This window comes from Eucyclogobius newberryi, unplaced genomic scaffold, assembly GCF_026437365.1.
Source record: "Eucyclogobius newberryi isolate DKJ021-1_F unplaced genomic scaffold, fEucNew1.0.hap1 SCAF_5, whole genome shotgun sequence".
Classification (NCBI taxonomy): domain Eukaryota; kingdom Metazoa; phylum Chordata; class Actinopteri; order Gobiiformes; family Gobiidae; genus Eucyclogobius; species Eucyclogobius newberryi.
Window position 1 is genome coordinate 37,386,594 of NW_027316167.1, and position 15,269 is coordinate 37,401,862.

A 15,269-nucleotide genomic window follows, 5' to 3' on the forward strand; every position below is an offset into this window, starting at 1 on the left:
TCAGTTCTAAATTATAGTGTTAAAACCTCTGAACTCGGTTTATCATTCAGCTCTTAGGTTCAGCTGAGGTTCATTACAGGAGATGGATACAGAACCCAACACTGTGAATTATACTGAATGGCAATCATTGGATGTGAGCAGAGAACAGCACTGCCTTTTGTTTGTGTCTAAGGTTCTAGTTGTAATTTTGCCTGTTTATTTATTCACCGTTTGAACACATTGTATCAACACAGACACAGGAAAAAAGGCTTTCAGCAACCTTGCTCCTGTGGAACAAATACCACAAACCACCCCCAATTTTCGCCCCAAAATTCTGAATCGGTGAAAAAAAAAAAAAAAAAAAAAATTTTTTTTAACGGGCCTTTTTCATCGCAGACTTATGAAAACGTACCTAATGTTTGGACAAGTAAAAAATGATATAATGACCCCATCCTAAACCCCACAAGGAGTCAGCCATTGTGGGCAGAACCCATTTTTTTCAAAATTTTCCCAAAAAATTTTCCACCTTGGATTTCCAGTCAAAAGGCTTGAAAATGTGTCAAAATGAACTACACCCATGTGCAATTAGAGGTAATTATTTTGATATAATTCCAAATGTGGGCGTGGCAAGCTCGTGAACAAAAAATTCAATTTTTGGAAACGTTAAAACTTGAGTTACTCTGGAATGAGATAGAGAGAGAGTCCTATTTTCCGGCATTAATACAAGTTTGTGCAAAATGATGAGCTGAACGCAATGACAATATATATAGCTACATTTTACAAATAAAGTTAAAAAATTGACTTAGAAATAAGACAAATCAAATTTGGCACAGACATTCTTCTTTACCATTCTGATCAATAAAGCCAAGGATGGCATACCTCCATCTGCGAGCATGTTACCGTGGAAACCTGACAAATATTGTCATTGATTAACATGTGTTTTGGTTTACAAGCATTTTGAAAGGGATGAAAAAATTTACTTTGACGTAAAAAAATTCAAAAGTTCGCGAAAGTGGGGTGCACGGTAGTAGAGTGTTTAGCGCTCTGGCCTCTCAAGGAGATCACGGGTTAGATTCCTGGGCCAGACCAACATCACATGATCTCTCTCTGGGTGGAGTCCCCGTGTTACTGTGGGTTTTCTGTGGATTCTCCGGCTTCCTCCCACCGTCCAAAGACATGCATGTGTTGGCCCTATGTGTTAACCCTGCGATGAGTTGGCCCCTGTCCAGGGAGTACCCCGCCTAAAGCCCAAAGTCACTGGGATATGCTCCTGTCACCCGCGACCCCAAAAGGGAACAAGCGGTAGAAAATGAACGGATGAACGGTTATAAAGTTAGATGTTATCCAGTACTTGCAGTAGGCCTATGAGTCGGTCAAATGTTTTCATTTTTATTTGTTTGTTATGTTATTTCTATTTTCAGCCATCAGTCTTATCTTCATTGTCTGAAGAGTCACCTCCAGCTAGAGGGGGAGGTAGGGGAAGGGGGGGTAGGTGAAGGGGCAGGGGAGGTGTGAACTCCTGAGTCTACATCCTGGATGCAGGAGTTTTGCAACATTTGTAGTTGATGATGACACAGGACCTGGAGAAGAACAGCCTGGAAACTGGCATACAGCTTAGTCATTCCAAGCGCTGTTGTGTTTGGAGAATAACGGTAACATATCCAGACCCAGGGATAGTACACAGGTTTCAAAGTGAGATGCTTTCTTTGACTCCACTGAATAAAACATTTTGAATAATCCAAAGTCTTATTTCTTATTACTTTCATCGATCACCACAAAGTGTATTGCTAAAAGTAATTTACACCCCAATCATTCACAAGGCATAAACTTTCAAATACAACCCAATATTTTATTTGACTTTAAACTTTTTTCTTAAATAGAGAGCAAAATTAGCATTTAGTCGTCTGTGAGTGGGCCCGCTGCTCCCTTTGTCTTGCCACAAGTTCTGCTTTGGGTAGTGCCTCAGATAAACACAAAAGTCCAAGATCATGTGACAAAGGAGCTTCGTCAGCCAGCACGGGCGGGGACACACACACACACACACACACACACCAAAAAAGGGCCTTCTTGCACCGCAAATGGAGTGTGTGTTCCAGGAGGGAGCTGTGACGATGCCATGTTTAAAAAGTACCCACAACGGTTGGTGTCAGAAGTGGGATATGGCTGGTCGCAGGAAGAGCAAAAAACTACGAGGACGGAAATTCGAGGAGGACATTGCTGAGACCTCCAGATTGGCTGGGTCTGAGTCCGAGCAGAGTGATGGAGATATTGGGCGGTCTGCAGCATCTGTACCACCTACAGCAACACAGCAGCCGGTGAGTGAGCTGGTAGCTCTGATGAGGAATTTTATGGATGGACAACAGAGACGAGAAGAAGGACTGATGGCAGACCTGTGCGAATTGAGAACAGCGGTTCCTCAGCCTTCTCATCAACGTTCTCAAACACCACCCCGAGTGCCACCTCGGCAACATGTTCCGGAAACCGACTCCAAGTAACTCAGCTAGTAGTCCGCGGTTAGGATTACCCACCCCTGGAGGCACAAGAGTGGTTTTGCGTCCTGGCCATAGGGACAGAGACCTACCTGAAGTTTCTTCCTTTAACAACCCTGAGCCTGAAGGTGGAGCAAGACCCGATTGGAGGCACATAAGTGACCCCAAGATTCCACCTTATCAAGTTGGCGAGGATATTGAGAATTATCTGCTGAGGTTTGAGCACATTGCTAGGACCTGGAGGTGGCCAGAGTTTGAGTGGACATGCCGGCTTGTCCCACTTCTCTCTGGGAAAGCCAGCGTTGGACCTGACCAGACCATCGGTCGAAGGAGGCGATCGGGGAGCTGATTATACTGGAGCAGCTGCTGAGCGTTCTCCAAACGGACATCAGGACGTGGCTTTGCAGCTGTGAACCAGAACGCCCACTGTGGATTTCCTTGTTTTTCCAATTCCAGTCAGCATTCGGTGCCACCGGCTGGACAACTCCGAAACAGCAGGGATTCTGGTCAGAACACTAGAGGTAACAACGCCATCACCTCCCAGTCAGCACCTGGTAAGCCTTTCATTTGTTACTATTGTCAGCAGTCGGGGCACAAAGCATAAGTGTGTTCGATGCGTGGAGCTAAGCTTACTGGGGCGTGTTATGCTCCTTGTCCTGAGACTGAGCTAGGGGAAAGTAAAACACCAAAAACTGTTAGGAAAATAAGTAAGCGGTCCTAAAACCTACTCTGACTTTAGCAAAGAAGTAACATTCAACAGTAACAATGTAGAGGGCATACAGTGCATTAATGTTTATTATATAAACTACTGTAGCTAACCATGTGTGTAGCCACAGTGTTATTATCATTAGATTATCATCAGATCACTTATTGTAAGCTATCGCACAATGGCTGTGGTAAACCAGCTAATAACTGGATAAATAGCACGTACCAAAGCCAAAAACATAAAGAGGAATTTACCTGTGCAAAAAGACAATCCGATGTGCAGCCATCTCCATTTCTTATCTGACGCCAGTGAGCGATATCCTGTCCGGTGTTTAGTCTTGTCTGGATCTAGTGGGATCTATTTCGCGTTTTCTCTTCTGTCCCTCCTCTGACATTGTCTTCGACTTCTTGTATCCTTTGGCCATGACAAACTGGCACTAATACTAACGCTAAAAGTAGTACATAAAGTAAAAAAGTAAAAACAGCCAATTGTAATTTAAAGTGCAAATGCTAGTGGTAACAAACTGGCGCTTTGTTACACTCACCTATGTAACGCTCTTTACAACTTTCCTCACTACATTGGATTGTATACACTATATTGCTCAGTTTAAATAGTTAAAATAAACAGGAAGTCCATGCAAGTCAACAACTCGAGGCGCTGGCACTTGTTAATAGAGTGCACCAACACAGTGTCAATACTGTGACAACACACACACCTTGACGCGTCATCTACACATCACAATTCAATGCTTTGACTGAGAGATAGAGATTGTTTCACAAAATATTGCAATACATGGACCCGTTCATTCTATCCTTAATACAGTGCAGTCGTCCTATCCCTTGTGCAGCATGATGTTTCCACTCCCATGCTTCACAGTAGGAATGGTGTTCTTGGGATGATACTCATCCTTTTTCTTCCTCCAAACCTGGCGTGGAGTTTACACCAAAAAGTTCTATTTTAGTGTAACCTGACCACATGACTTTCTCCCATAACTCCTTATTATCCAGATGGTCATTGGCAAGCTTCAGATGGGCCTTGTAGTGTATTATCGATAGTAATCTTGGAAACATAATCTTGGAAACATTGAAGATAAAAGCTTCTCACATGTAGTTCTGGGCTGATTCCTCACCTTTCTTATTAACAAGGTGAGATCTTGCATGGAGCCCTAGACCGAGGGATTTTGACAGTCATCTTTACTCTCTTTCTAACAATTGCTCCAACAGTTGATCTTTTTCCACCAAGCTGCTTGCCAATTGCTCCGTAGCCCTTTCCAGCCTTGTGGAGATCTACAATTTTGTCTCTGGTGTCTTTTAACACCTCTTTGATCTTGGGCGTATGAGAGGGAGCAGGCAGCTATGGGTAGCTGGAGATAGCTAGAACAGAAACTTGTCGAGGTGAATTATAAGAATATTTCATTAGCCTCACTATGGTATCATACCAAATTTAACAAAATTATAAAAAATCCCATAATTTTATTTTCGTGTAGAATTGTCAATGAATTGCTTTACCTTCATGCCCCATATGGGACAACCCAGTATTTAAGGCTGGTGGGAAACCTATTAGTAATAAATCATGGCAAGAAAGAAACATTATCAACCTAGGTCATATCCTGGGAAGCAACAAAGAAATGCTCTCCTTCAATGAACTCAAGAAGAAATTCAGGGATGCAGTCTCTGGCAGTGGAAAGGTTGTTATGTTGCCCTTCTTCTTGCATCTCTACCAAAGTGATAAAAGCACAATGGGAGAAAGATTTGGGCATACATTTAACATCAGAACAATGGGAAACTATCCTGAACCGCTCAAACAATCTTTCAAAATGTGTCAGGTATAAAATCATAAAAAATTAAGATTCTGTTCAGATCCTATATCACTCCACATAAACTTAAAAAAATGAATAATGGTGTTACAGATAAATGTTGGCATGGGTGTGGGATGAACGGAACTCTCATCCACTTACTGTGGCACTGCCCAGAAACACAGACATTTTGGGATAATCTATGATTGAAAATCAACTTTCCTTTAAAACCAGCAGTGGGCCTTCTGGGAAAACAAATAGAGACCTAGCCTTCCTTTCAGCTAAACTGGAAAGTGAAGAAACCAAATTGTTCTGATATAGTTAACTGTCTGAAGGACTTTCTGGAACTTGTTTCTATGGAACAAGCAGCTTCTGTTCTGCAAGATCTGGGCAGTGACCACAGTGACCACTCAGACTCTCTGAGTCAAATCGTGGCACTCTTGAAAGAAAATTAAACTGATGGGGATTTTATATCCTGATATAACACTGACAAGCCACTCTGTTCACTCTTGTTTATTGTATATATATATATATATAGAGAGAGATAGAGATAGAGAGATAGAGTCTAGCAATGGCTTCAGCCATTGCAAAGTTTCTAGTTGTCTTTGTTGTACTGTATATGTAAAATAAAATAAAAAATTATAAGAAAAAAAAAAAAAGATTCAATCTTCCTGTTTAAAATGGAATTTTGAATCCCTGGAGAGGTAGACGCCCAGGGCATTCAGATGTTAATCAGTTTCACAGGGAGGAGAGAGAGTGAGCCAGGGAGAACATCTTGCATACAAATACAAAGCAAAAATTATGACATGTAACTAGAAGGGCGAACTGGGATTATGTATTGAAGTCATACTAATCCCATGTCAGGCCTAATTTAAATTGTATATAGTATGAATAAATCATGGGCCTAGACCAAACTACACCTTGCAAAACCATGCCTATACCAGATATGAGACCTTTTTTTCTCCTCCACTTCCTCCTCACACCACATCCTCAAATGAAGAGCTCCACACAGCAGAATAGGCTTCTAATTCATGTTTTATTGAGTAGCAAACCCAAATGAATACAGTTGCAGAGAACCTACATGACGTAGATACAAACAACCGAGAGGAATCATTTGTAAAACAAAAGTTTATGGCTTAATGAGCAGACAATCTATTTACAAACTTAGATAGACTCATTGGCAGTTTGAAAAATGGAGCAGAACTTTTTTCCTTTTATAAATATAAAAAGGGGTAAAGGAAGGCCACCATGGACCTAAAGGGTGGATAAAGTCTCTTTCAGCGAGACAATTTAACACTCAACCGAGTTACACACATCCCATTTACTGTTATGGCACCAGGTTCAACGCATGCATTGGAACCGCTGGTAACACAGCAACAGGCTCTGAACCAACAAGCAAGACCTCAACAAACATAAATCAGAGCTATGGACTGTCACATGAGGTATTGTGGATCAAGCAAGCAAGCTTTAGACACTCTCATTGTCCGGGTTTTTGGAATAGTATGGAGAATCATCCATCATAAACAAAACAACTGATAACATACATACAACATCTACATTACAACAATGAGGATGTCAATAAGTAAATTTTCTATGAGAAAATTCAACCCAAGAATGGCAGGATATTGACATTTATACTTATATATAAAAACAGAACAATTAGCAGCAAACATCAGGAAAAAACCTCTCTTGAATATATATGTTTTTTTCCATTTCCTTTTTCTATTTTTTATCTTAATACGTAGCTGGGATTTCTTTCTATAGCAGCAGAATTCACGGAGTGTTTGTCTCCTCTCTCCTCCACATCTTCAGGCCTATCTCCAGGGCTCCTTTAAACTCTAGTCCCAGCGTTTCCCAGTTGACAGTGATTGAAAGTGAGCTACACCATGTTCCTCCAGTGCAGTGAAAAGCAGAAACGCCGACTGGTGCCTGGACCCCGCAGCTTCACTATTGCCTTATTGTCCTTTTTAGGCAAATCTCTTCAAATACACAGCTCACATTTCTAAGTTTTGTGCAAAAATCTTGTCTAACCTCTAGTCCCCCCCCCCCTCTCTTTTACATCTTGTAGCTTCATCTCCTTCCCAAAATCCTTGAGCACCACGAGGTCCGGGAGAGCATTGGAGTGTAGATTGGGATTTCATGGCAAAGGTTTGGTTGTATCAGCACATTTCATTAAACTACAAATAGTAAGATAAAAAAATTAAAATACTTTCTATAGAAAGGTTAGGAGTATTTTACCCTAAAAATACATCTTACTTTAACCCTAGTATTGTGCTGGTTTAACCAAACCATTAATGATCTTATCATTTGATGTCCCCATCCACAAACTGCTCTGACTTCTCTTTCGTGCTCTTTCCACACACAATCTGATTTTTTTAGTTGAGCCAGCCATGCTGACTAAAAGTGCTTTTTTTATTTAGAAAAAAAGTTTCAATGGTCTTAGTTAGAACTACAAAAAGAAAGCATGAACACACTGAATTGCTGTGCTTGCATGTGCATCAGGTCAAGCTCATCAAAATACAGCAAGCCGAAATTGTTAAAGCAAATCAATGAGTGGACAAATAAGCTAATTTGACCAAGCAATTGCGTCACCAGCCCACAGTGGCTATCATAAACAGCGCAACTCAGAACTACACTTAAAAAGAAATGTTTGGAAGCGTAGAGGTAAGACTAATTGATAAAAGTCTAAACTGATATATAAAGTGACTAAACATAAGCAAGCAGGGGGTAAATGAATGTCTGCACTGCAACAAACAGGAGCCTATAAAACATTGTAAGTATAAGGTTGCATTCACAATACTAATTGAAGCTGATTTGGTTAAATTCGGGACCAAAGTTGCAACATTGTATCTTAAACTGGTCCAGGTAGCACACAATACATTTTTGTCAATCGAACCAACTGTCCAGCAAGATGAATCATCTCTTCGCCTGTAGAGGTACAATATCAGCCAAAGGAATTAAGAAATGTGAGGAGCCTCTTCCTGATCCACGTCACATTAATAAACTTGGAGCGGGACTATAGCGCTGTTTGGATTCAGTCTTTGGCTTTAGGGTTTACCCCACAATCTGCCCCACGTGTGGGGGCTCAGTGTGAGCTGCAGCCGAGGCGTCGGAACACGGACAGTCTGCTTTCACGTCGGGAGGAGGAGCTGGGAGAATTGCTTGGGGCTCGCTCGGAATGCCCAGAATGCCAAAATGTGACACAAAATCTCAGTTGTTTGATAAACGTAGGCTTTGAAAGGTATGACATTACCACATTTACCTGTACAGCTTAATATTAGATGGATATAGGCCACTTTTTCCACTTTAAAGCATTTTAAAAGAGTTTTTTTTTCCATTTAGCTTCAGTACATAGTTATTAAGTAATTCTAATGAAATCAGTCTTTGACCTGCTCCTGTTACCTTCACATCTTTCAGCGTGTCATTTGTCTTGTTATTGATCTCACACAGGAGTTTGTTTTGATTCTGAGCCTCGCGTGCTTCTCACTGCGGCTCACTTCCTGTTTTTTTTCTGCTGTCTGGTTCGTTTGAGTTCACAATTTAAACGAACTGTACCAGAGTTCGATTCCATCGAACAGAAAACGACTTTTCCAACTGGACCAGAGTTCACTAGCCTGGATAAGAGTTTGATTGCGTGTTCACAATTACCCAAACTAACCGGACTATCCAGGTAAACTAGTCCTCGAAAAGTGTATTGTGAATGCACCCTAAAAGACATCAAACAAAAGGCCCGTCTTTAATAATAATTATAGTTCAGGTCAAATCCTGAAGACAGACTATGAGGGCCCACAGTACACCTGTATTGTATACAAAAAGTACACCTAGGGTGTGTAGTAGGGGAGTCTGTGGTAATTTCAAAATTCCTAGTTTAATATATGAGGGAAGAGTATCTACTAAATGTCTCTTTGCGTGGATTCCGCTCTAGCCCTCAGCCTTGCCGGGACAGGGACATTAGCACAAAATGTGACTTTAGGGCCACTTGTATAAGAGTCATGTCAGAGCTCAGTGTAGTCCATAGTGTATGTGCTCTGAGCATGTCCTCAGATGTTGACATCTCGTACGTCTGTGGGCGTGCAGGACAGGTCCACGTCCCCGTCCACACGTTTGCTCTCTGTACAGCTGTGGTGCTGTTGCTGCTGCTGGGCCTGGCGCAAACTTGACTCCAGAAGAGACTCTATCTGCTCCTGGCACGAGCGCAGACAATCCTGCACAACAAATACATTATGTTAGCAGAGGTTAGACAGCTAGCTAGTAACCACTTATCCAATATTACACCCACACACAAGCACTTGAAGGCCTTGCGTCTTAGTGAATAATAGAGGCCCTTTGAATGTCTACCTCAAAAAGTGTGCATGAATGGAGACATTTTTTTTTAATTTCTAGTGGCTGAGCAAAGCATCTCTCCAGCAGGCATGTCCCGATCCGATACTGGTATCTGTATCGGCCGGTGAAATGGGCTGATACAAGTGAACTGGATCTTCACATTCTCCACACACTACCACTAAATCCCAGAACAGCAGAAACACTGCCTGAGTAGGCTCCACACAGCTAAAAACATTATTATTATGGATCTAATTAGACAGAGATAGTATTTGTTGTACCTCGGTGATATCTTTGCAGAGCCTTAAAGTGTAATCCCAAATCCTGGTCAAATTGCAGTGTAGCAGGACTCAATGGGCTGCTAACTTGTTTATGTGCATATTAAGCAGCCATGTGCTCTCAGGCTTTGGCTCTCAGTTTCTAATTCTAAACCATAATCTAATAAATGTAATGCTCTGAACGTTTTGCAGTATTCTACCAAATAGTAAGAGGGATATTTTAAGTAGGCCTCTTTTACACTCTTTAATTTATTTAAACTGGAGCCAAATTCAGAATTGCATTCTTTTTTTTTTAATTTAATTAAATTTAATTAAGTATACAAAATAAAAGATTGGTAGGGACATCCTTACTCTGCAGCAGAAATGTAGGTGATTAAAGCTGGGGTACTCAACAAGAATTTTGTGTTTTCTCCCTAAGAGTATATTGTGACAAAAATGAGACCACTGAGCGCTGGCTACGTCTAATATACTTCTATGCCTTGTCAACCCAGAAATTAGAGCTGAAAGCAGCATTCTGATTGGCTGTGCTTGGCTGTGAGTTTCACTTTGCCATCTGAAAAAGCAGTAACGCTTGTGGATATAAAAAATATCCCCTAATAACTACTAATATAATACTGATAATACTAATATAAGGCGTACAAATGATTAGAATGAGTGGGAACACAGGGAGGACTTCCCTCATTACAAACTAATGAATTACTATCATAGATATATTGCGGATGATACACAAAAGTATGTGTATTTAAAAAATTGCTGCCCAGATTAGCGGAGTTGTTAAAACTAGTTTCTTTCAAATTAATTCAACTTGCTAAAGTTAAACCTGTTCTTTCAAGGAATCACTTTGAGACTTTAATCCACGCTTTTATCAATAACCTCAGATTATTGCAATGCACTTTATATTGGTCTCAACCAAACGTTTTTCACACAACTACAACTTGTGCAGAACGCGGCTGGTCGCCTGTTGACTGGTTCAAAAAACTGGATCATATCACACTTATTTTAATGTCTCTGATCTGGCTTCCTGTATTGTTTTTAAAATCTTGTATTTGTGTTTGAATGCTTTTACGGCCTCGCTTCATATTATCTGTCCGACTTGATTCAGCCATATGCCCCTACCTCTTAGGTCAACAGATCATTCCTTGTTGGTCCCAAAAACAAGGAGGAAACTTAGAGACCGCTTCTTCTCTGTCACGGGTACAAAACTGTGGAACACACTGCCCTTGCACCCTAGTGCGTCACATTCTGCTTTTAAAACTCATCTTTCTTCCTTGGCTTTTCATTGATCTGTTGACTTTTATATAGTGTACAATGTACTTGTATTTTTTTGCATTTATGTGGTGTTTTTTTTATTTTTTATTATTGTCAACACTGTTGTTTTTAAAGTGCTATAGAAATAGAGTTGGATTAGATATTATTCAAGGCCAAATTATAGCTGAGAAATTTGCATCAACTATATTCTGCATTACTTCTATTGTATATCTGCTTTTGCATCTCGTTTCACAACTTCGAATAATTAGTCCATAAAAAGCGCACGTCTTTATAGCATTGTAGAGTTTCCCAATCATACAGGAATTGAGTTAGAGCACCATCTACTGGCTACATAGAGGAGATAAACAAACCTAGCTTGCTCTCCACATAAGCACTAAAGTTCCCTTAAAACAGTTGATGTGGCTTTTGAAAACACTGCTGGAGTATATTGCAAGTTTCTCAAACTCTGTTTCACCAAAATATTGTTTTTATGTGTAAATAGTATTATATCATGGTTAAAAGAAGAAAAATTGGCCTCTGTGTACCGGGTCACTGCGGATGACTTGTGACAGGAAGTTGGTGAGGTTCTGTGAGGATAAGGAGACATCTTGACTTTTCAGGTACAACCCTTGCACTGCAGCCACCACACTGCCGGCAGCCACCATCGACGGAGGGCTGGCGATGAACTTCACATCTGAACACAGACAAATGCGTACACCCCATGTCAGAGTCACTCCACAGTAGTTCACTCGAAACGAGTTCACTCCAAAGTAGGTGACAAAAACACACCCTAGAAAATAATTGATAATAATAACAACAAAAGACTAAATGATTGTAGTACCTGTAGCACACAGGGCGACAAAGGTCTGTGCGTGTTTCCGGAGGATCTGTTTGGTGGACGGGTAGATCTTCAGCTTGGACAGGAAGTGCTCAATGAAGTCATGAGGTGTGACTGAGGCCAGATCCCACTTGAGTTTGTTGAGAAGCAGTAGCTCCATTTGCTGTGGACCAGACCAGAGGCATTAATTCAACCTGAGCCACTCAATGGTTGCAAGAATGTTTGCAAGAATCAATCTATATACGAATATTGCAAGAATCAATCCATCTACCATGCCATTATTTAAAGACAAACTAAGTGTGATGATCTGTAATATAACTTCACAATAGTGCTGCAACTAACAATTAATTTGATTGTACACTGAATCGTGAGTGAAAGCTTTCTGTGTATTATGGATAAGAAATATTTGGATTTAATAATGTCAGTTTTTGTCATAAAGGTCTGTGTTTAAGTCTAGAGAGCTATTTTGTTTTCTAATAGTAAGGTCATGATTAGTTGATAAATTGTTGCCGTCCTACTTTATAAGTATTTAGTTTAGTCTTTATTTGTCAGGGGCCATACACAAAACCATCCATCTTCAAGTGAAAAGATGATCTGCACCAGATTTATCTACTGCTACTTTCAATCTGCAGGACATAACACACATGTTTATTCTATGCATGTCTTTATTCTGAATTATTATCATTATTATCTTATCTTGCATTGTATCACCTAAGCAAATTGTAGCTTTGTCCATTTTGTTCACTTTGGAATAACCCCTTTTCTGATTATGAATATAAAATATATTATTTTATGAACTCAATTATTGCTCTGCTTTTTGATATCACCTCAAATATGTTTTTCTCATCTGCCAGCCATAAACAGTTTTGATTACACACTTGGACATTAAGATATTATATTTGATATAAAATACAAAGCAAAAAGTTCTTTATGGAAATCCGGCATCTGTGTTTTACAGCCAGTAGGTGTCACTGCGCTCATTGTTTTCTTGGCTCTCAGTGAGACTAATGATGAAATGTGAGGCCACAGTCACCATTCAGAGCAGGCTGCTTTAAAACTACATCTGAATCATGGTCCCACCAGCCCCTCTATCCTGTATCATGGTTGAGCCCGTCACAATCATTATCATGTCGACTTATTTAATTAATCGTGTGTTGTGTTTTGTTTCTCTACACTAAAAGAAAATGTTGTGTTATAATGTTGTCATATATAAAAATATCAGCAGTGTAGGTTTGAGTAATAACATAATACTCATAAAAGATACTAACCAACTACTTAACTGTTTCAATTCAATTCATTTTTGTAATGCCTGAAATCACAACAGCAGCTGCCCCTATTAATTACGACCCATGATTGTCATGATATGGTTCATTTAGAAAAAGGTTTACTGGAATTTGTCAGTCATCTGTCGGTTTCAATATTATCGTTTATCATGATGTTATTGTACATCAAAATGTGTTATTGTGGCAGGCCTAATCACAGTCCAACTAGCAACATCCATGTGTGCAGAAGTCAATTACCAGCAGTTCTGAGGGGAGCACCGAATTGTCTGTGTAGATGCACAGTTTCTCGGCTGTTAGGGGGACGGTCTCCTTCATCTTGGAGGCCAGAAACATACAGGTAGCTCCCAGTAGCTGCAATCGGCTTTTCCGCATGGCCTCCACTGATAAAAATCTGTCCAAATAGTTCATAGCCAGTGGAAAAACCTCCTCTTCACATCTCTGCTCCTCGCACACCTGAAGAAAGCAAAAGTGCTTAAAGACAAATCCACCTCAGCTACTGGAACAAACTTGTGTTGTTACATGCAGCCATTTAGTGACACATGTTGCATAAAAACACAAAACAACTAAATTCATTTAAAACTTTATTTAATGCATTTTTCATATTGTAAGCTAATGGTCAACCATATTTCAAGCATAACCAATAAGCATGTAGTAACAATCTGGGGTAGGCTATAACGTTTTTATTAACCATAATAAACTTGTGTTGGCTAATTAGAAACAGAATTAGTTTGCAGTCAGTTCAGACGAAGACACAAAGGTGGCGTCGAGGCAAGTTTCACTCTCTAATTTCAACTTCGTCATCTTTTCAAAAAATGTTCAGAAATACTTAAAAAATAGTGAGAAGGTTCAAACTGGTATGGAAATGATTATCGTTAAGTGCCTGTTCTATTTAGAGCAGAAAGTGTCGAATCTCTGCGCTGCTCGAATTAAAATTAATTATTTTGTATAAGTGGTGTTCACGTGCTCCGTGCGCCTCGTGCCTCTGGCCCAGTGCAGCGCCCTTTCAAAAATTAATTTAAAATGTTTCTATTACTTTAATGCAGTCCAAAAGTTGACGTAAATCTCTAAAGCCTCCTTACCATTCAAAGCCGACGGGTCGGGTTTATTAAAATGCAGTTAGATTGTTATAAAAAGCTCTTTTTCAGCGGCGACCTTCGGGGCAGAGCCCAGTCTGCTCAAGCAAACACATTTTATCGGCCACAAAGCGGCAGATTCGGCTAGATCACCTGGTGTCTATTGGGCTTATGATAAAGATGTAAAAAGGACTAATTCAGCGCGTCAGCTGTCACACACTGTCAGGGTATACAATTTTATTCATATTAAAAATCCTTCTCATAAGACAAGATGGCGCGTCCTGGCACGGGCTGGACTGCATACGTGTACATTGCTGAAATAGTAATATTTTACTGATTTTATTTCGCGTAAATACAAAGCCCAGAACCAGAGCTATGTGCTAAATGTTCACTTTAGTCTTTAGTTTACAGTGAAAGTGAACTATGGGCTCATAAAGGAGGACCACCCAGTTCCACGAACACAGCCTTCGCTTACTGCCTTTATGCAATAGTTTCTCCAAAATAACACAATTTGATTCATTAAAAAGCTTTAAAGTCCGTTCTGGCGCTGGTTCCTCCTTGTGTCTGCAGAACCAAGCTGAACAAAGTTAGTTAGCGTCGCTCAAAAGCCCATGAGAAAAGTTACCTACCTCTAACATCCATGTGGCTACTATTTTCCGCATTTTGGGTACAATTTCTCTCTGAACGCACTTGAAGTAGTTCGGGGACGGCAGGTAGTTCTCCTCCGCCTTGAGCATGGTGTGAAGCACTCGGTCGTTGAGCAGGTTCTCGTCCTGGTAAGCTCTCCTGATGGAGTCCGCCTCACAGCACAGCAGCTGCTCCTCCATAGCACAAACAGACAGTGTTTCCACGGAGCAGAACCGGAGGAGCAGAAACTGTTTCCGTGGAGGACCGGAGATAAGTGTTTCCGCTGAAGCGACACGAGGACACTCTCTTATGTTCGTGACTTGGTGACGCGTGTTGCTGCTCCTGCGGTGTCCGTCAGCCTCTGTGGAACAACGCGGAGCTGTGCCAGACAAAACCCAGCCTCAGGAGCGCGCACGTCCCGTCAGCACACGCACGTTATGCGCACGACACACACACACGCACACAACGCGTGAGGGGGGGCATGTGCGATGACGTCAGCTGTTGTTATGGGGATCAAAGGGAGCGCAGTCTGAGGGAAAGAGCATTTTCTATACAGATCGACGAGACCCCCGGGCCGGGCCCCCGCCTCCTGTGGCCCTGTGACCCAGTAGCGACTGAGGAAGAGCTGGGAGG

General features: G+C 40.9%; 1 protein-coding gene across 1 annotated transcript; it reads right to left on the minus strand.

Annotated features, from left to right (window-relative positions):
• Nucleotides 1–8,791: 8,791 nt before the first annotated feature.
• Nucleotides 8,792–15,008, minus strand: ccnd1 (cyclin D1). The gene is made up of 5 exons (XM_072464982.1): nt 14,639–15,008; nt 13,174–13,389; nt 11,657–11,816; nt 11,361–11,509; nt 8,792–9,174 (listed from the first exon to the last, which is right to left on the minus strand). Exons 1-5 carry the CDS (start codon nt 14,834–14,836, stop codon nt 9,010–9,012), a joined length of 888 nt encoding a protein of 295 aa, XP_072321083.1. The 5' UTR covers nt 14,837–15,008; the 3' UTR covers nt 8,792–9,009.
• Between the last annotated feature and the right edge of the window lie 261 nt (nt 15,009–15,269).

What these genes read in the sequence shown, in the direction of transcription:
- ccnd1 (XM_072464982.1), bottom strand. Translation starts at nt 14,836, where the DNA reads ATGGAGGAGCAGCTGCTGTGCTGTGAGGCGGACTCCATCAGGAGAGCT. An exon ending in TAGCCACATGGATGTTAGAG is followed by an intron (nt 13,390 to 14,638) that starts GTAGGTAACTTT and finishes TGCTTTCTTCAG; the next exon opens with GTGTGCGAGGAGCAGAGATG. An exon ending in TGTCGCCCTGTGTGCTACAG is followed by an intron (nt 11,510 to 11,656) that starts GTACTACAATCA and finishes GTCTGTGTTCAG; the next exon opens with ATGTGAAGTTCATCGCCAGC.